We start from the raw sequence: 19,789 nt of genomic DNA, 5'->3' as shown, positions 1-19,789 counted from the left end.
CTCCTTCCAAGACGGCGACTTCTCATTCGTCAGCCTGTGGCAGTTTGAATTTCGTGACGGCGGTCGCGCGTCCTGATAGCCCCGGAGCCGCTCCCTTTTGGCTTGAGCGGCGAGGTTTTTCTCAGCCCTTATTTTGAGACCCGCAGGTACGTTCCTCGCGACTTCTTTACGCCCACGAGGCCTGTGGGACGCCCTCCTGCCCTCTCCCGCGCCTTCGCGGCCCTTCCTTCCCCGTCTCCGCCTCTGAGCCCTGGTTTTCCGCTCCCCGCAGCCGCCCCCGAAGCGCTATGGCTCCGGCGAGGAAGGGCAGCAGTCGGGTGACCAAGACCAACTCGTTACGGAGCCGGAAGCTCTCCTCCTTTCTTAAGGACTTCGACCGTGAAGGTAAGGGGCCGAGCCCTGTCGCCGCGGCCCCCCGGGGCCATCGCGGGGGGCGGGCGGGGCGGGCCCCGTTCACCCGCCGGGTGACCCCTGTTCTGTCGACTTGGCCCCATCGCAGTGCAAATACGATGCCGGCAGATTCAGTCAGACAGGCAGAACCTGCTCAAGGAGCTGGATAACGTGTACAACATCGAGATCCTGCGGCTCCCCAAGGCGCTGCGCGAGATGAACTGGCTCGACTACTTCGGTAAGCGCTGCGCGGCCCCCCGGCTGCGCCCCGGAGCCCCCGTGCCCGGGCAGCCTTCACCGCGGTCCCCGTGGCCGCAGGAAGAAACCGCGGATTCGGTGTTCCTGCCCACTCCGCCTCCCTCCCCTGCTTTGTTGGAAATCTCAGCACGTCCCCTCATTTCCCTGGCGGGTAGACCAGTGCTTTCTCTAACAGACCAGATGGTAAACATCGGAGGCCTTCTGGGCCAGAGGGTTATCCGTCCAGCTACTCCCCTGTGCTGTTCCGGGTCCAGCACAGCTGCAATGAATGAGCATGGCTGTATTTCAGTAAGAGTTACTTTTGGCCACGTTGAAATACGAGTTTCACAGACATTGCATGTGTCGGGAAATGATTTTTTTAAAAATATTTTATCCAGCCATTTAAAAGTGAATGAATCAATAACTTGGTCCGTTACCAAAACTCAGATGAGAGGATAAGGAAATTGCCAGTTTAAAACGGGCAAATCAAATTGTGAAGTGCAAGGACCCAAGAGTTTTCCTGGCCAGAGAAAAATCCCAGCATGTACCCCATCCCTGGTTAAATGTCCCAGGAAATGCAAGAGGCTGTCCTTTCTGCTGGGTCACCCTTACTTTTTTGATTTTCTTCATTATTAATTACCCAGCACGTAGCCTTCTTCCAGGATAGAAATGCACGGTCTGCTCAGATAGCAGACGTTTAGTGATCCTTTTGGCTCGCCCTTTTATTTATTTATTCTGTTGCTTTCACATTTCTACAGATATTTATTGAGCATGCAGCAGCCCCAATGCTAGGTGCTGAAGATGCTTTGGGGATTAAAACAGACATTGTATCTATTCACGAACTTACAAGTTAGTAGAGAAGGATCATTTTTTAAAATGACACGACTATATAGTTAAAGTTATAAGTGCTGCAAAAGATAGAATAGAGTAGTGGACAGTAAGCATATCTATATAGTGCTTCCTGTGCCAGACAGACATTGTACCAAGTGTTTTACATATATAGTAAATCCTCACTAACGTCTTTGGTAGGTTCTTGGAAACGGAGGCTTTAAGTGAAATGACAGATAACAAAACCAGTTTTACCGTAGGCTAGTTGATATAAACAAGAGCTAAGTGCCTAGGGCTTTTTTATTTTTGGCCACAAAAATATCACCAATTTTATAAATAAAGACCCAAAACCCTTCTAATTTTTTAAAATTATTATTATTTTTTTTTTTTAGAGAGAGAGGAAGGGAGAGAGAGATAGAAACATTGATGTGAGAGAGAAACATCGATCAGCTACCTCCTGCAGGCCCCCTTTTGGGGATCGAGCCCGTAACCCAGGTATGTGCCCTGACCGGGAATCAAACCTGGACTTCTCAGTCCATGGGATGATGCTCAGTCCACTGAGCCACACTGGCTGGGCAACACTTCTAATATCAAACATTAAAATAAGTGTGAGCTATACATACATTTAAGAAAGATTACTAAAAGCAAGTAAGAGAATTACTATTTCACAACCCATTTATTCCAATTCAGGGTCACAGGTGGCTGGAGACTCTTCTGGCACAAGGCAGGAATTGGATAGGACACCCTTCCATCCAGGGCACACTCACACACACCCTGACACTCACTCAGACTGGGACAATTCAGACACATCAGTTTACCTCACATGTACAACTTTGGGGTGTCGGGGAAAACCAGAGTATCTGGAGAAAACACACACACATGTGCGGAGAAAATGCAAACTCCACAGACAGTGGCTCTGGCCCAGAATCACACTTTTTTTTCTTGTCAATGTTATAATGAAACAGTGTTGAATGAAAACTACATGATTCAAGGACTTGCTGTATTAACTAATTTTATCCTGATAACAAATGTATTGTTAGTATTATCCCTGTTTTATAGACACCAGGATTAAAACCCAGAAAGATTGGTTACTTTGCTCAAGATTTCATGAGCTGTTAGTGCATAGGCGATTTGAATGCAGGCGTATTCTGATGCCAAAGCCTGAGTTCTTAATTATCATACAGGGTACTGTGAGAGGTTCTAGCAGGAAGACCTAATCTAACTTTTTATTCTGTATCTAACCTTTCACAGACATCTTCATTCAACACAAATTTACTAGATACCTAGTGTATGTCATATTTTGCTAGAAACTGGATATTATCTCTGTCCTCAAGGAATTCAGTTCAAGACAGGGTGGACACTGAAACTGCTTTGAGTGGTTGTTGGGTAGGGTGAGGGTGAACAACTAACTCGGCACTTTGCGGCAATCTGCTGTAACAGACAAATAAGCAGAGTTTGGGGTTTGAGCTGAGTTTCAGAGGATGAATTAGAAATGTGTTGGGTGCAGAGGAATGTTTTGAGCAGAGGAAATAATAAATACCAGGGCACTGAATCACGAAATATAAATGGCGCATTTGGAAAACAACAGGAACTTTATGGTGTGGTAGAACATAGACTAGGTCATGAGAGGGACGAGTCAAAGTTGGAGAAAGATTAGATTATGAAGGTCCTTGAATGTTGGAGCAAGGGTTTAATCTGGTCCAGTTTTTGAAAGATAACTGGTCATGGGAAGATGATTTATCATAAAAACCTGATAGTAACTGAACAAAATGTTCTTTTTAAAGCCCTTGGAGGAAACAAGCAGGCCCTGGAAGAGGCAGCATCGGTAAGTGACTTGTCCTATTTTGGTTTGTTGGTTAGGTTTTTTTAATTTGGGTCTGTTCACAAAATCTAACCAGAGGGTGCTTACTGTAGAAGAGGTTCTATGGGGAATTTTATCTGTGTGTGTCAACTGAGAAATGACAGTTAAATTTGAGTACATGAAGCACAGATAGTTTCGAGTCCTAGGAAGGGAGGCAGTTCGGTTTTGGGCAGGTTCTTTGCAGCCCTTGCCCTGACCTCTGCAGGAGAAGTACAAAGCTTAAAGTCCAAGTTCCTTGAAGCTCCTAAGTCATTACAGTGACCTGTCCTGCTTGGTGGCAAAGAGACTTTATCGTGTCGTATCATAGAGGCTGTGCTCTTGCTTGGGACTCTCAGGATTCCCCACCCTCTCTCACCTCCTTCCTCCCAGCATCAGTACCAGTAAGATGAAAGGCAAAAAAGTGAAGAGTTAAATCTAACTGTCTAAATGGTATCTACCAGCCACATGTAGCTACTTACATTAATTAAAATTAATAACATCAAAAATTCAGTTCTTCAGACACATTAGCCACATTTCAAATGTTTAGTACTCACATGTGACTAGTGGCTATCCTACTGGACAGATCAGAATTAGAACATTTCCACCCTTGCAGAAAGTTTGGTTGGACAGTATTGGGAGCTGGTCCTCAAACAGGCTTCACAGAGACCTTAAGCACTCTAAGATCATGTATGGACAATGTGTGTGTGTACATCCATTTGTGTACCTTTCTGGGGAGAAAGTTTATACTCCGTCAGATTTACAAAGTGAACCCCAAAATCCACATCCTTCTATGAGCTGATCAGGATCATTTAGAATCTCAGAGTTTGAAGTGATCTGACTACAAAGGGTACATAATAGTGGATCTCCACCAGCCTCAGACGTTAAAGGTACTTAGCAGCCAGTTATTCAGTCAGGGAAAAAATGAAGTTTGGGGTGAATATTTTAGGAGAGAGGTGGGGATAACCGAAACATAAAATCAATAACTAGTAATACATTCTTGATCCATGCTTGCTCTTTCCTTGTGATATGTTCCCCCCATACATACCCATATCTAAGTTTCAAAAGACTAGGTAGATTATACTCATTAGCTGATGCATTGCCCTCTTTAGATCTACAGATCAGAGCTTCTAATGTAACACAGTTTAAAATCCAAGAAAGGGATGATACTTTGGTACAAAAGCTCTTAATTGTTAAGTATGTAGGGGGCTTACAAGACTGTCTCCGGGACTTCACTAAGAGGACTCACAGTGTTCAGCATAGATATGGTAGTACCCCTTGACCACGAGGGATATGTTCTGAGACCACCCCTGGATGCCTGAAACTGAGTATCGAACCCTTTATATTACTGTTTTTTCCCCGTACATATGTACCTGTGATAAAGTTTAATTTGTAAATCAGGCACAGTAAGAAATAAATAATAACTGATAATAAAATAGGATAATTATAACAATATTCTTTAATAATAAAGTTATGTGAATGTGCTCTCTCAAAATATCTTATTGTACTGTATTTACCTTTTCACTTAAATGAAGCCCTTTTCCAGCTCTCTTTGGCATATCCAAACTGCCCACATCACTACTCTTGTGCTGGGGGCCATTATTAAGTAAAATAGGGTTACTTGACCACAAGCACTGCCTTACCGGTGACCTGATAACTAAGATGGCTGTGAGGGACTAATGGGCGGGTCGCATATACAGTATGGATATACTGGATAAAAGGATGACTCATGTCCAGGGAAAGAGCTGGATGGTGCAAGATTTCATCGCCTACTCAGAATAGCGTGCAATTTACTTGTGGATTATTTCTGGAAGTTTCCATTTAATATTTTACCAGTTGACCACAGGTAACTGAAATCTCAGAAAGTGAAACCATGGGGGGGGGGGGGGCGCTGCTATAGTCATACTCTGCTATGATTATTACAGTGAAAGGATACAAAGCAGCACAACAAAGGGAAAAGGTGCATGGGGCAGAGTCCAGAGGAAACCAGACTCAAGCTTCCAAAAGTCCTCTCTCAGTGGAGTCACATAGGACACACTTAATTACACGTTACTTACCAGAAAAGCTCATTAGAGACCCCATGCCCAGGGTTTTGCTGGGGGCTGGTCACATAGTTGTCTTCTGCCTAGCGTGCCAAAATTCCAGACTTCCAGAAGGAAAGCAGGTGTTCAGCATAAACCATCTTGTTTGTACAAATCTTAGGCATAGGGACCCACTTTTTTTTTTTTTTTTTTTGATTAATCTTTGTTACAGATGATTCTCCTTTTTTCCCCCACTGATTCCCCCCTCCCCCTCCCCTCCCTGCCCCTCCCCAGATTGTTGTCCATGTCCACTGTTCATGCATACATGCGTATAAGTTCTGTGGTTCATCCCTCCCCCACCTCCCCACTCCTTAGGGGATTGTCAGTCTGTACCCCGCTTCCGCGTCTCTGGGACTACCCCATTCCTCAAACTGTTATGTTCATTATATTCCACAAATAAGTGAGATCATATGAAATTTGTCTTTCTCTGTTTGGCTTGTTTCACTTAGGATGATACTTTCCAGGTCCCTCCATGTAGTCTCAAAGGATAAGAGATCTTTCTTTCTTACCGCTGCGTAGTACTCCATTGTGTATATGTACCACAGCTTTTTGATCCATTCGTCTACTGATGGGCCCTTGGGCTGTTTCCAGATCTTAGCGATTGTAAATAGTGCTGCTACAAAGATGGGGGTACATATATTCTTTCTTATTGGTGTTTTATGCTTCTTAGGGTATATTCCTAGAAGTGGGATCACTGGGTCAAATGGAAGATCAATTTTTAATTTTTTGAGGTGACACCATATTGTTTTCCATAGTGGCTGCACCAGTCTGCATTCCCACCAGTAGGGACCCACTCTTACCAGGAAATAGGGGGAACCCTGAAATCCAAGTTCTAGTGCCAACCACTGGCCAACCATGTAAACAGGTCTTTCCATGGCCATCAGTCTTAGGCTTGTTAACTCTTCTGTTAGGTGATCAGTGGCTTGCCACCAGTGATACCTTCATAACATGCCAATTGGTTCTAGAAATGGCAGACAGTTGACCATCACTTTCGTTCCATGAACCATAGTGGACGTCACTAATCTGTTACAGCACTGTTTCCTGCTGAGCCTGGACAGCCTGAGAATCCACTCTGAGCAATCCATGTAGTCCCACCAACCCAGAGATGAAACCTGTGTCATTCCTAGTCTGTAATGACTATTCTGATCTATACACATGCCCTATGAGGAAAGGCCTGTGAATCATGCCTGCTCTTGACTAGTCCCATACATATGGGTAGTCACCAATGAGAAGAAGTTTAATTGAAGGGCAATTGGAGCCTAGCTAGTATGGCTCAGTGGTTGAGCATCAACCCATGCACCAAGAGGTCACCAGTTTGATTCCCAGTCAGGGCACACGCCCAGGTTGTGGGCTCAATCCCCCATGGGGGGCATGCAGGAGGTGGCCATTAGATGTTCTCTCTCATCAATGTTTTTATCTCTCCTCTCCCTTCCTCTGTAAGATCAATAAAAAAAAATTTTTTTTTAATCCTCACCCGAGGACATTTTTCAATTTTTTGTTCAGATATAGTGGGAGGGAGGGAGGGAGAGAGAGAGAGAGAAAAACATCAACATGAAAGGGACACATCGAGTGGCTGCTACCCGCACAACCCAAACAGGGCCCGGGACAAACTGCAAATGAAGTACGCGCCCTTAGTGGGAACTGAACCCACTAAGTCTCTCTGGACTGCAGGCCGATGCTCTAACCGCTGAGCCAAACTGGCCACGGCAAGAAAAAATTTTTTTTAATAAAAAAGGGAGGGGTGGCAACTGGAGTTTTTGCCAGTTTATCTCAGTGGTTAGAGCATCGGCCGGTGGACCAAAGGATCATGGATTCAATTCTGGTCAAGGACACGTACCTGGGTTGCAGGTTTAATCCTCGGCCCCAGTTGGGATTGTTCAGGAGGCAACCAATCAACGTGTCTCTCTCATATCGATGTTTCTCTCTCTCTCTCTTCTCCCCCCTCCTCTCTCCCTCCCATCTCCCTCCCTTTCACTCTATTTAAAAATCATTGGGAAAATATTCTTGGGTGAGGATTTTAAAAAATGGGTAGGGAGGCAACTGGAAGCTTTTTTGAAGGGCCCAGGAGCACAGTAGAAAACCTTACTGAGCTCTGGCTGGTTTGGCTCAGCGGTTAGAGTGTTGGCCTGCAGACCAGAGAGTCCCGGGTTCAATTCCTGTTAAGGGCACGTCCGTCGGTTTCAGTTCGTCCCTGCCCCAGTTGGGGTCGTGTGGGTGGCAGCCAGTCGATGTGTCTCTCTCACGTCAATGTTTCTCTCTCTCTTCCTCCCTTTCTCCCTCCCGCTCTATCTGAAGATAAATGCAAAAATGTCCTCGGGTGAGGATACAAAAAAAGAAAATGAAAACCTTATTGACCATCTAGACCATTGGTTCTCAACCTGTGGGTCATGACCCCTTTGGGGGGTTAATGACCCTTTCACAGGGGTTGCCTAAGACATAACAGTAGCAAAATTACAGTTATGAAGTAGCAACAAAAATAATTTTATGGTTGGGGGTCACCACAACATGAGGAACTGTATTAAATGGTTGCGGCATAAGAAGGGTTGAGAACCACTGTTCTAGACCTAAAAAGAGAAAAATGAGAAGTCTGACACAGCACCAGGTGTTATAGAGAATGTTGGTCATCAGAAACTTGCATTGTTTGCTGATGGAATGTAAATAAGTATTTACATTCGGAAAATAATTTGGTATAATGTCAAGGCTGAACATTTGTGTACCCTACAACTCTATAATACCCTATCCCTAAGGATATAGACAAGAGAAAACTTGGACATATATGTGTGACAGTTTAAAGTAGCAGTGTTTGTGCCCTGATCGGTTTGGCTCAGCAGTTAGAACGTCGGCCCATGGACCAATGAGTTGCGGGTTCAATTCCTGTCAAGGGCATGTACTCTATTTAAAAATCATTGGGAAAATATTCTTGGGTGAGGATTTTAAAAAATGGGTAGGGAGGCAAAAATGTTTGGCCCTGGCCCTGGTTGGGGTCGCACAGGAGGCAGCCACTCAATGTGTCCCTTTCATGTCGATGTTTCTCTCTCCCTCTCACTCTGTCTGAATAAAAAATGGAAAAATGTCCTCAGATAAAATATAATAATAATAATAATAATAATAATAAAGTTGCAGTGTTTGTAATGACAAAAGACTGGATAGGAGATTGGACAAATCCATTATGATAGAGTCACACAATGGGATATTATATAGCAGTGAGAAAAGATTAACTACAACCATAAACAGTGTTCAGAAACAAAACCAAACAAAATATTATTTAAGCACATATACATTTGTGAAAATGTGTATATACACACCCACATAACGCGCTTTCTTTCAAGCCAGTGGAATAATGATGGTTAGGTCTGGAGAATGACAGAGCTAGAAGACTGTTCACCTTTGGGGAAGAAGGAAATGGAACAGGAAAGGATACATAGCTAGGAGCAAGTTATTGTCAATGTTTTGGGGTTTGGGTTGTATGGTGGGTTTGTGGGAGTTTATTATACTGTGTCATAATTAACGTAATCTTTTGTATGTATTAAATGATACGTTTAAAAAGTAATTGTTTTTCATTTTTAAATATTGATCCTCATATTTGATGGAACATGCCTACTGTTTTCTGACTGTCACAGGCTGACCTGGATATCACAGAAATAAACAAACTAACAGCAGAAGCTATTCAGACACCCCTGAAATCTGCCAGAAGTGAGTACTTTTCAAAATCTCTTGTTGAACGAAGACAGCTGAGACCCAGGGTGGTTTGCTGGCTAGGCAGGAAGGCCTCACTAATGGAGCCTTTTCCCTCAAATGTGTGGTCCTCGGTCTATAAATCACTCATATGCAAGACCGATACTAACCGAACTCTCCAGACCAATGTGTGAGTGAAAGTGAAAGGAGAAACACAAAAGCTGGCTGGAAACCAAACATGCTGTCTGCGTGCTTCCCCTGAGTTGGAGAGGTTAGCAAGATTTATAGACGTGTTACAAGACACAGCCATACCAGCTGCGACTCTCCCTGATCAAAGGGCTGAGAGAACTGTAGAAAGACTAACTTTCTCAGCACATTAATTCCATGTCACTTGATTCAGTGACCCATCCTTGTAAACGTCTCTCACAAATACGCCCCACACTGAGAAACACTGTCTTATAGGGAAGATTCTGGGGAGGCCGGGTTATAACTAGTGAGCATGGAATCAGGCCAAGATGTGCTCTATTATGGACTTGATGCCGCTGTCATTAAACTTTGGCAGCTCAGTGCCTCCAACTCTTGTGAGGCTGTCCTGGCCATGGATTTCTCGGCTTCCCACTGTCCAGTTTTCACTCCAACTTGGCTTCCATCAGAATTGGCTTGTAGTGTGAAAAAAGCGTGATGAGATTTTTGCTTTCCAAGTGTCATATTCTAGTTCTGCCTCCCGGAGGTTATAATGTAACTAGACTTGGGTGTTCCTAGAGTTTCTCAGCCACATATTTACAATCTGTTGGGTCACTTTGGGATATTTCTACATGTAGGTAACATCTGTTTCTCTTGTAAGTTCCACCAGTTTTGCTTACTTGGGGGGAGGGATGTCTTCTGATTTCACCCCTGGGAACTGAACCCACAGGAATCAGTGTCAACAAACAGGACCAATTGTTTTACCCACTGTATTTGACTGCATGGTAAGTTTTTTTTTTTTTAATGCAAAAAAGCTTAAAAGTCATTGAGTCTAAGCTGTGTCCCCCTATGATTAAATTAGAATGTTCTCTATGGAATCCCTGCTCAGGATTGTCTAGCTCCTGGCTGTACATATTTAGCAACAAGGCGCTTTGTAAGTTTTCCTGTGGCATCTACCTAAATAATATTATAATAAGTAATAGTAGTTATCATAAAATGTCCAGTATTGTCTAAGGGGCTTCATTCATTCCATAAATACTTAAACTTTTATAGGGGCAATTCTAGGGTTTGGGATATAGGAATAAAAGCCCACATTCCAAGTCTCATAATATCCCTATAAAGTGACTACTCTCTTTTATGGATGAGGAAACTGAGGTACCACCATGAAGCCATATGACCTATTAGTGGTAGGGCCAGGCCTCAAGCTATGTCCCACTCCACGGTCTACACCCTTAATCAGATCACTGGGCTGACCTACAGGACATCATATAGGGTTTCTTAAGCACGCCAGTTAGTTTCCTTTGTCTAAACCCTCTTTTAAAAAAGTTGTCTTTATATTGGGTCTGTTTCTTGCTTACAGCCTAAGATAGCTTAAGTTTTCTTTCCTTTAAGAAATGGGAATGCATGAAAGTTTATTCCCATGAGAAATATCACTCTATTAAACTGTTTCTTACAGCACGAAAGGTAATACAAGTGGATGAAATGATAGCAGAAGAAGAAGAAGAAAATAAAAATAAGAAACTTCAAACTGCCAAAGTAAGTAGGTACTCAGATTTAAGGCCGTGGGCTGACAGAGAGGAAATACAAAAGTACATAAAATGCAGTGTTGCTTTCCCAGAGTTCACAGTTTAGTAGAGAAGATCTCACTTAAGTGGTTAATAACAAAAGCGATTATAGAAGTTATGTACAAAGTGCATAGACGTAGAAGAGGAAGCTATTAAGTCTTACTTACCCCCTTAGGATACAACCAGGCCTTTAAGGTGAGTGAGATTTCATTAGCTGGGAGAGAAAGGGGAGGGAATTCCCGGAGGAGGTATGAAAGTGTCCATTTAAGGAACTGGACGAAGTTTGAAATGGCTGGGATGGAAGCTGTGAGGGTAATTTGGGTAGACTAGGGGCCAGATAATGAATGGCCTTGTGCACCAGACTTGGAAGTTCAGTTTCATCAGGTAAGTAGTGGTGAGTGACATCACCAGATGGGTATTTCAGAACAGTATTCAGGGTAGATGGTAGAGGGCAAAGACTGGAGAGAAGGAAACCAGTAGGGAGGCTGTTGTAACTCTTGAACTGAGCCTCTGACCCTATCAAAGGAGATGGTGTTGAGATAAGATTTAAAAGGGAGAATGGGCAAGATTGGTGGAGGGAAGGAGAGGACCCAGAGATGACAAAATGGTTTCTAGCTCAGGCAGCTGCCATCCAGAGGCAGGGACACAGGAGGAAGAGTGGTGCTGGGTTCCGGCGAAGGGGGCAGTTCATGTGTCAACTGTTCGACCAGCTGAGCATTTAATACGTCTCTGGGACATGTAGCCCAGACAGAAACTTCAGCCTGGAGCTCAGGGAAGAGGAGATTGAGTCACACTGACTCCCAGATCTTTAGGTGGTTGTCCCAGTCTGGCGTCGGGGCCGTGCAGGAAGAGCACGGACACGGGTGAGAGGGAAAGGAGCTCGCGAGGCACACTGCAATGGGCAGCACAGAAGCAGGGGAGGTGGGTCGCTCTTGGAAGGTGAGGGAGGAAGGAGAGAATCTATCTTCAAGGGATGAGGACTGCTGAAGGTGGGTTCCTTGGGTTGGGCTCTGAGATGCCATTGTGACCTTTGCAGTGGCATTTTATGTAAGTGGGGGTTGGGGGGTTACCAGCCAGGCTGCAGTCAGTTCAAAAGACATTTACCCTTAATCTTGGCCAAATCCTCAGGTTTAGGAACCAAGCCAGGTATAAGGCCTTAGTTGATCAATATTTTCTGAAGTACTTAGGTCTGCGAGATAGACTTCTTATGTTCGATATTAGGTGTCTTCTAGAGCTGGTTCCCCTGTCCTTTACCTTTCCCCTTTGCAGGAAAGGCTTTTTGTAACCTCAGTTTCATCTGATTGTGGCTTCAGGTCAAAAGGTGCCCTCCATCCAGGAAGAGAACCCAGTCCATACAAGGAAAAGGCAAAAGCAAAAGGTAATGGGGTTTCCAAATGTAGCTGGTGTTGTCAGTTTTATCGGAGAGCAACATTCATTGTGGTGGGACTAGGGAGTGAGGGCTTCTTTGGCTCGTGGCTAGTAGAGCATAAAGTCATCAAATCCTTACGTGCCTGAACTGAGAGGCCTCTAGAAACGATCTGGCCCAACACCTCCTCCAGTTCTTCTGCCCACATTCTTTTTCCTGCTCCACTTTTTTCAATGCAAACAGGGAGACTGAGGCCCAGAAACATGTGGTAAGCTTTACAGATGCTCTTGGGTTGCCTGACAGTCCATGTGCAGAGCTTCCCCATGGTCAGTCACAAAGTAGCTGTTACTGCCAACAGTTAGTTTCTTCAATGTTCCTCCTGGTCCTAGATAAAGCATCACCATGGGCTTAACCTGATTCTGCTGGACCCTACTAAACCATTTGGTAGTGGGGGCTACATCTCAAACAAGCTTAGGAAAGGCATCACGGGGGTGTCTGTGAAGGAGTGGAGCCCTCTCAGTTCTCCCTGAGCAGTGGTAACTGCCTAGCAGGAGGACAAGAACCCCAGCTGGAGGCCTGCAGCTGTTGCGAGGCTGTCTCCTGCCGCTCATTCTGTTAGCTTGATGGAGGAGTTGGTTTATGGAGGTTGACTGCTTGGGTCCAAAGTTCTGGCTCTGTCCTAATTGGCTGTGTGTTATCTGGGCAAGTTATTTAAGGTCAGTTTGTTTCTGTATCTGTAAATGAGGATAATAATGGTACTTCTCACAGGGTTGTTGGGAGAGTACACGAGTTTATGTAGGCACTCAGGACAGTATCTAACAAGGTCCGTGCTCTCCGAGTGTTACCTGCCCCTGCTCCTTCTGTCACTGGACCTGAGTGGCCCCCTAATAGCTATTTCTTACCTGTAGGTCAAGCAGTTATATTACCCCAGCTATGGGCCGAATGGAGATGTCTATAGTGAAACCCACTCCAGGCCTGACACCCAGATTTGACTCAAGGTGAGTATTGAGAGGCCTTGGGTTTGGGTGGGAGCCCAACATTTAATTCAGACAAGAAGAGTGCCTAGGACTGAGCCTCTGAGCAGGTGTTTAAGAAAATAACTCCTGATCCTTCACCTGGGCAGCCCTCTTGGAGGAGGGTGATGGGCTGGGCTTCTGGCTGCTGTTTGCCTCTCCCTTGAGTGCAGGTTCACCTGTTTTAGTAACAAGATGGTTCTTTATCTGATGACAAGAGCATGGTCTCTGGTGACCAGGAGGCTCTAGTGACTTTTGGTCTGTTCTGATTCTAATCAAAAGGTTTTTGTGTTTGTGTGTTTGTTTTTAATGGGTAGGCTTTCTCTTGTACCCTTGGGGGAAATTGACATCCTCCTTTGGGAGATCAGTATAAACAAGGCTGTTCTTGCAGCATAAATTTATCCCTTCCCTAGGGCTGATCAACTAAACAGGAAATGCTGTGCAGACATTTAAAGAAAGGTCTGCCCTGCCTGCTGTGGTTCAGTGGTTAGAGTGTGGGTGGTGCACTGAAGGGTCACAGGTTTGATTTATGGTCAAGGGCATGTACTTGGGTTGCAGGTTCATTCCCCGCGTCCCCCCCCCCCGCCCATCCCCTTTCCCCCTCTCCCTTCCTCCCTCCCTTCCACTCTCTCTCTAGAAAAAACAAAATCAATGGGAAAAATGCCCTTGAGTGAAGAGTAACAAAAAGGGGGTGGGGGGAGAAGAAGTAGATCTGTATGCTGATGGGGGCAGGGGAGCAGCTTCAGGATTATGAGCACCTCCAAGCACTTGCTACACAGTGTGTCCTAGATGGTCCCATCTGCTTTTGCAAACATTGAAAGTTCTGGGAGGGTGCATAAGGAATTGAATGGTTATCTCTGGGGTGGAGAGAGTGAGGAAGACTTACCTTCTGCTTTTAATTCCCACTCTTCTTTCTCTTTTTCATGAGCATATAGATAAGGACACTTAGAAGAAAATAGGTAGCAGCACTGTAACTGTCTTGAGAAAGTTAGTTTGGGAATTCATATAATGATGTTATCTCTGAATCCTCCTCCTTTGACCCTAGAAAATTCCTCTTGAGAGAAGCACTTAGCTACTCTTGGAAATACATTAACCACAGTTTATTTCTGGATGGATGGATGACTGGTGTTCATGCGGAGCTTTGAACCTAAAATTTACATGGATAAGAATTGATTTTTGCTAGATGTATGTGTATGTTTGATACTTCCACTCTCCCTTCTCCAGCTGTGTTTAGTCATTACTGCTTAAAAAGACTTCTCCCCTAAATTTAGAACTTGCCTTTTTAGAAATGTGTGATTTGAAAAGTGCAGCTTGAGGCCAGATGGGGTTTGGAAGGACTGGTAGTGCCCGGTGTCTTGCAGTCTGCCAAGCCATTTTTACAGACATTTTCCCACGTTCCAGGGTCTTCAAGACCCCAGGCCTGCGAACTCCAGCTGCCAGAGAGCGGATTTACAATGTCTCAGTGAACGGCAGCCCTCTGGCCGACAGCAAAGAGGTTTTCCTCACTGTGCCAGTGGGAGGCGGAGAGGTAAGTGTTTCAGAGGGAAGCCAGGCCACCGTGTGCCTTGTAGTCAGCATTTCTTTCCCTGGTCTATCACCTATTTCTGCCCCCCAGTGTCCTTTTAGTTGCATGGATCCTGATCTCCACACTTGTATAGGACTCAGAACCCAGTTTGCTGTCCCAGACTAGAGACCCAGACTGGGAAGATCCTCGCCCAGCGCTGGGTTCCAAGTGTTCATCCGTTAACATTTGCGCACCCATCTGTAGCAGACCCCAGATGTAAGAGACATTCCTCCCCTAGAGAAGTAGTTCAGTAGTCAAGACAGGTTCACAGTTAACTATACTGTCAGCCTGTGATGTGTGAAGTAATGGAGGTGCAGAGTGTGGGGGTATCTCAAGGTGTGTGTGTCGTCTAGGAGGGGGAGCATGCGCTGTCTCCTCCACTTTGTCTGCCTTGCAGGGTTCTGAAGCGGGTTTCTCTGGGCTGAGTAGAGAAAGTTGCTGACCTCACGTCCTGGGAGGGAAGGGTGGTTTGTTTCAGGTATTGTCTGCAGAACACTTCTAAGCTAATGGGCATACTTGGTACCCAGGTGATCTAGCCGCTGGCCCAATGATGAACACTAATGTCACTGTATCCTTAGGGACACAGTGACAGCCTGGGTCCTGCCTGCCTTGCCTCATCCCCCAACCAAGTGCAGGACACAAAGGGGTCCCCCTGGGGTGCACTGGGCTGCTGGATGGAGGTTCCTGCTCTGAAGGACATGCAATTAAACCAACTCTCCCCTCCACACAGAGCATGCGATTATTGGCCAGTGACTTGAAGAGGGTTGACATCGCACAGCTGGATCCAGAGGCCTTGGGGAACATCAAGCAGCTGTCCGTAAGTCTCCCACTCTTCTCCGTGCCGGGACTGCCTCCAGTAGCGCTCTTGGCTAGCTTCACGTGGGCTAAGGCTCTGTACTTATGGCCTTTCCCCCCAGGGATTTGGACTGTTGTCCTGCTTAACCTGGCAGCAGTTCTATCCCTAAATTGATGTTGAGTTTTGGTCCATTCCAGAGTGCCTGCCACAGAAGTTCCGCAACAGAATCAAAATTCTGCCTCCTTCAGGCAGTTGGTGCCTACGTGTTAGGGCACAGTGGGCCTCTGGGAATTGAGGTTTCCTCAGTTCAGGAAGACGGTGGCTCGTTAGGAGGAATCCACAGCTCAGAGAAAGCACTGAGCAGCCAGGCCTCCGAGGGCTGGGACTGTCAGCGACAGGAGTGGATGGAGCTCCACGGTGGTGCACCGGCCCCTTTAGCTCCTCTGTCTTCGGGGCCCGTGCACTTTGTCCTTCCTCCTCCTCAGCAGATGGCCCTCTTCACAAGGCTTTTGTTTCTGTTCTTCCTGAAGGATGGTTGGTAGGTGGCTTTGAGTAGCCACACTTCCCACTCTAACTATTGCTCCATTGCTCCACACTAACTGTCCAGTTTCTTGTCTTGTTTAAATTCTCAAGAGGAAGAATTGAATTGGCTTGGCTTTGGTCACATGCGCCTCCTGGTCCAGTCAGCATGGTCTTGGCTGCTGGATGGAGCACTGAGAGCACCCGTGGCTGCCGTAGGCCCACCCTCTCGGGCGTCTGTGAAGGGCACATCTGAGGGCGGGGACCGGGGTGGGCTGCTGTGATCACACAGCCAGCCACCTGAATCTGGTGACATTCATCATCTAACTGGACCTGCAGCATTACTCTTCCCCATAATCTTCACTCTCTCAGTTGAGATGTTATTTTGCTTAGTTCAGGTGAGAAATGGAGATTCAGGAAGGTGAGTTAGTTTGTGATACAAATGGAGAATGGAGGGCTGAGGTTCCCTCAGGCTGCCAGATCCACGTCCAGTTCCCTGAGCGGACCAAGAGGCTCCCTGGACAGCACACCCAGGGCCATCTTCTCTCGCCGACCTGTCTCCTTTTCTCTTTGTAGAGCCGTCTTGCCCAGATCTGCAGCAGCATACGGACTCACCGATGAAGCTGCTGTTCCAAGAAGCAGACTTGGCAGGGTGGGTCTTCAGTGGGCACGTCTGGGATCTTCCTCCCTTCAAGCGTACTGTCTGTCTGAGTGTCGAGTTCCAAAGCAGGAGTGGCACTCCTCTTGGAGAATTCGGGAAGTGGGGAGACACTGTTCCCCCCAGTTAGATAAAGTTTTGCCATTCACACCTCCCAACCCAGGTGACAAAGACACTGCCCACTGTGTCCACGCAGTCAAACCTCCCTGCTGTTCTCCCTGCCGACTTCCTGCTCGCAGAGCTGCCCTGCTGCCTCCTGTGACTCAGCAACCTCTTTGCCCTGCCTGACTCCAGTGGAGGTGACACGGAAGCACCTCATGTTCTTGGGAAGACTGCCTACTCGCCCTCATCAGAGAACCCTCTGCATCTGGTGTTTCTGCTTCGTGCATGCTTGAGGCTGGGAGGTTTGGGCTCAGAGAAGTGAGAGTTCTGGGCCATGAGAGGGCAGATCCAGAAAGCTGGGAGGAACCGTACCAATGGGGCCAGGACAGCCGAACAGGACCTGTCACAGCACAACACACCTCCCTTCCCATACCCATCGCCTCCTCCTGTGGCATCTCACACCTGCCATGCTCAGTTTTTTCAGGCTGACTGTGGAACAGGGTTTTGTGTTTATCTCTTTACCGAAGACCAAAAATTACAGTGGCACAGTGTCCATGTCTTGCTCCTCTACCTCTCCAGTTAGTGGGATTTGGGACACGGGGGTCGTAGGGCTTAGACTAGTCTGGGATTGTACGTGACTGGTGCAGAGGAGCTCTCTAAGCTCTCCGTGGCTCGGTGGTCCCTAACAGGTCCGCAGGCTAAAGAGGGCACTTCTCTTACTGGCTTCGCTGTAACTGGTCTGGTGGCCTCATTCCACGTGCTGGCCAATGCCCGCCTATGCCCTGGGCATGGACTGGTTCCTGGGAGTCAGCACCGAGATCCTGTGCACCAGCCAGTGCCTCTGCCCCAAAGAATCATGGGATGTGGTCCAAGAACACGGGAACAGAGAGTTCCCACCCCAGGCTAGAGGGCCCACAGTTTCCCACGTGTGGCTCTTTGCTGTGCTTTGTATTATCTTGCTATGTGACCATTCTAGTAACCCAGTCCTGTTTAAGTTGTATCCTTTTCAAGTTGAATTCTCCCTTTCTTGAGACTTTCTGTACATAGTGTTTTCCTGAGGAATGGCATTTCTAATCTGATATTTTCTAATCAGCTACTGAAAGGTACCTGTTTTCAATAAACTGTGGGTTTGTTTTTATTATTCAGCCCACTGTCATTCCCAAGCTGTGCTCGCTGGCCTGGAGGCAGTTTGGGAGCTGAAGCTATCGGAGTGGGGCGTCTTTGGACAGCTACTGTGCTCAGAAGATGTGAAAACCTTTATTCTAGGCAGAATCTCTGACATCTAAGAGGGGGCCCTCACCCCAAGATCCAGGACATGGGTAACCTACCCCAAGAAGTGTTTCCCCAACACCTTTGTTCTGTGAGCTAGAATTTACATCAGGGAGGACAAAATCTAGGGTGTCTATAGTTTGTTTACCTGTACAGGCTAGTCTCAGGCAGGACAAAGCAGGGGCGCAGGTAATCAGTGATCATGCTCCTCCCTCCCAGAGTTCTGGGGCTCTGGCAGGTCTGCTTTCCCAGAATCCTTTCTGCATGGAAAAGGATCCGCATGGAAGGAAACAATCTGGGTCATTCCTTAGCTTGGTCATCTGACATGGACAGTTTATGAAGAAGGACCTTTTGGTCAGTGACAGCATATGGAATAAAGGTTACTCATGTTAAGTAATTATGTCCCCAGACCTGAGATTTTTCTACCTTTTCTGTCATCACCTGCTAAGTGTTAGGGAGAGCCTGACATCAAGGAAACCCAGGATCCAACATGCTTGACTCGGAGCCAGGCTCACTCGATTTTGCTCTGTTTGTACCCTGTCCAAATGAACCCAGTTGCAGGAAGTGTGTAGTACATAGCAGGTGCCTAATAAGGGCTAGTCGCATGGTGAAGACAGCAGTCCACCCCATTCGAGGGCTGGCTTGGGAGGTAACGAGGTCCCCATCCCAGATGTAAAGCATGGGCTGAACTATCACAGAGCTGGAATGTTGCAAAGAAACTTAAATCTTACTGCCAGGTCAAAGGGTAAAAGCGGCCCATAGACATACATTCACTGTTTTTTAAAATTAAGAATTGCCAAAGTTTGCCCAGCTGGTGTGGCTCAGTGGATTGAGCGTCGTCCCATGGACTGAGAGGTCCCGGTTTGATCCCCAGTCGGCGCATGCCGGGGTTGTGGCTCCATCCCGGTGGGGGCGTGCAGGAGGCAGCCAGTCAATGTGCGTCTCACATCAATGTTTCTCTCTCAAAAAAATCAATAAAAACATTCTTTAAAAATAGTAAAAATTGCCAAAGTTCACAAAAATGATTGCTAGCCTCCAAAAAAAGTAAAATCTGGCAACAGGCACCAGAGTCAACGAGTTGAGTAGCAGTTTTCTTTGGCCCTTCAAAAACCCTCTCCATTGAAAGCATTTCCTGCTCAGTGACTTCCCTTGGTTACCTGCCTCGTGCCTGTGGGCAACTGACTGCCTAAGCAGAGGTGCTCCTGCGGGAAGATGGGGCCTGGAGCGCCCCAGGCAGTTCCACAGGATCCTGGAAGAATTTCAGTTCCGTTTCCTTCTTTGCCCTACAAGCCCCTGCTCTTTCCAGAGCCCTACCTGGGGCTTCCTACTGAAAGAATTCCAAATGAATTGCCCTATGCGGAGTTAGGTTAAATTATTCCTAGGAAGAGCGTGGGGTGTGTGGGATAGGACATTACCTAAGCATTGTTTACTCACGGCATCACGTACCTTTTAGCTCAAAGGAACTACTGTCCCCATCTCCGCCAATGATGATGACCACGTACACACAGCTTACCACGCTTTGTCCTACACCCCTAAAAAAACAAAGTATGTCTCAATGTCCACATGTGCACAAGCCCTGATAAGTGTTTCTCCTTCTCTAATTTTACACGATGACAGTTGACCCGAACCTAAAATTTAGCATGACACCAAAGATTTAAAAGGAGAAATTCATGTGGCTTCGGAAATGCACAGAGACAATGAGAGCC

General features: G+C 46.4%; 1 protein-coding gene across 1 annotated transcript; it reads left to right on the top strand.

The window, feature by feature from the left end:
* Positions 1-68: 68 nt before the first annotated feature.
* CDCA8 (cell division cycle associated 8) lies at positions 69-17,888 on the top strand. Its single transcript, XM_036255989.1, has 12 exons — positions 69-146; positions 272-384; positions 500-628; positions 3,240-3,280; positions 8,994-9,066; positions 10,688-10,767; positions 12,110-12,174; positions 13,071-13,160; positions 14,577-14,703; positions 15,470-15,556; positions 16,631-16,706; positions 16,876-17,888. Exons 2-11 carry the CDS (start codon positions 288-290, stop codon positions 16,673-16,675), a joined length of 834 nt encoding a protein of 277 aa, XP_036111882.1. The 5' UTR covers positions 69-146; positions 272-287; the 3' UTR covers positions 16,676-16,706; positions 16,876-17,888.
* Positions 17,889-19,789: the final 1,901 nt, after the last annotated feature.

The sequence above is a fragment of the Molossus molossus genome, unplaced genomic scaffold, assembly GCF_014108415.1.
Source record: "Molossus molossus isolate mMolMol1 unplaced genomic scaffold, mMolMol1.p scaffold_m16_p_12, whole genome shotgun sequence".
In the NCBI taxonomy this organism is placed as follows: domain Eukaryota; kingdom Metazoa; phylum Chordata; class Mammalia; order Chiroptera; family Molossidae; genus Molossus; species Molossus molossus.
Note: the sequence above shows the minus strand (reverse complement) of the source record. Positions and strands in the feature narration are given on the sequence as shown.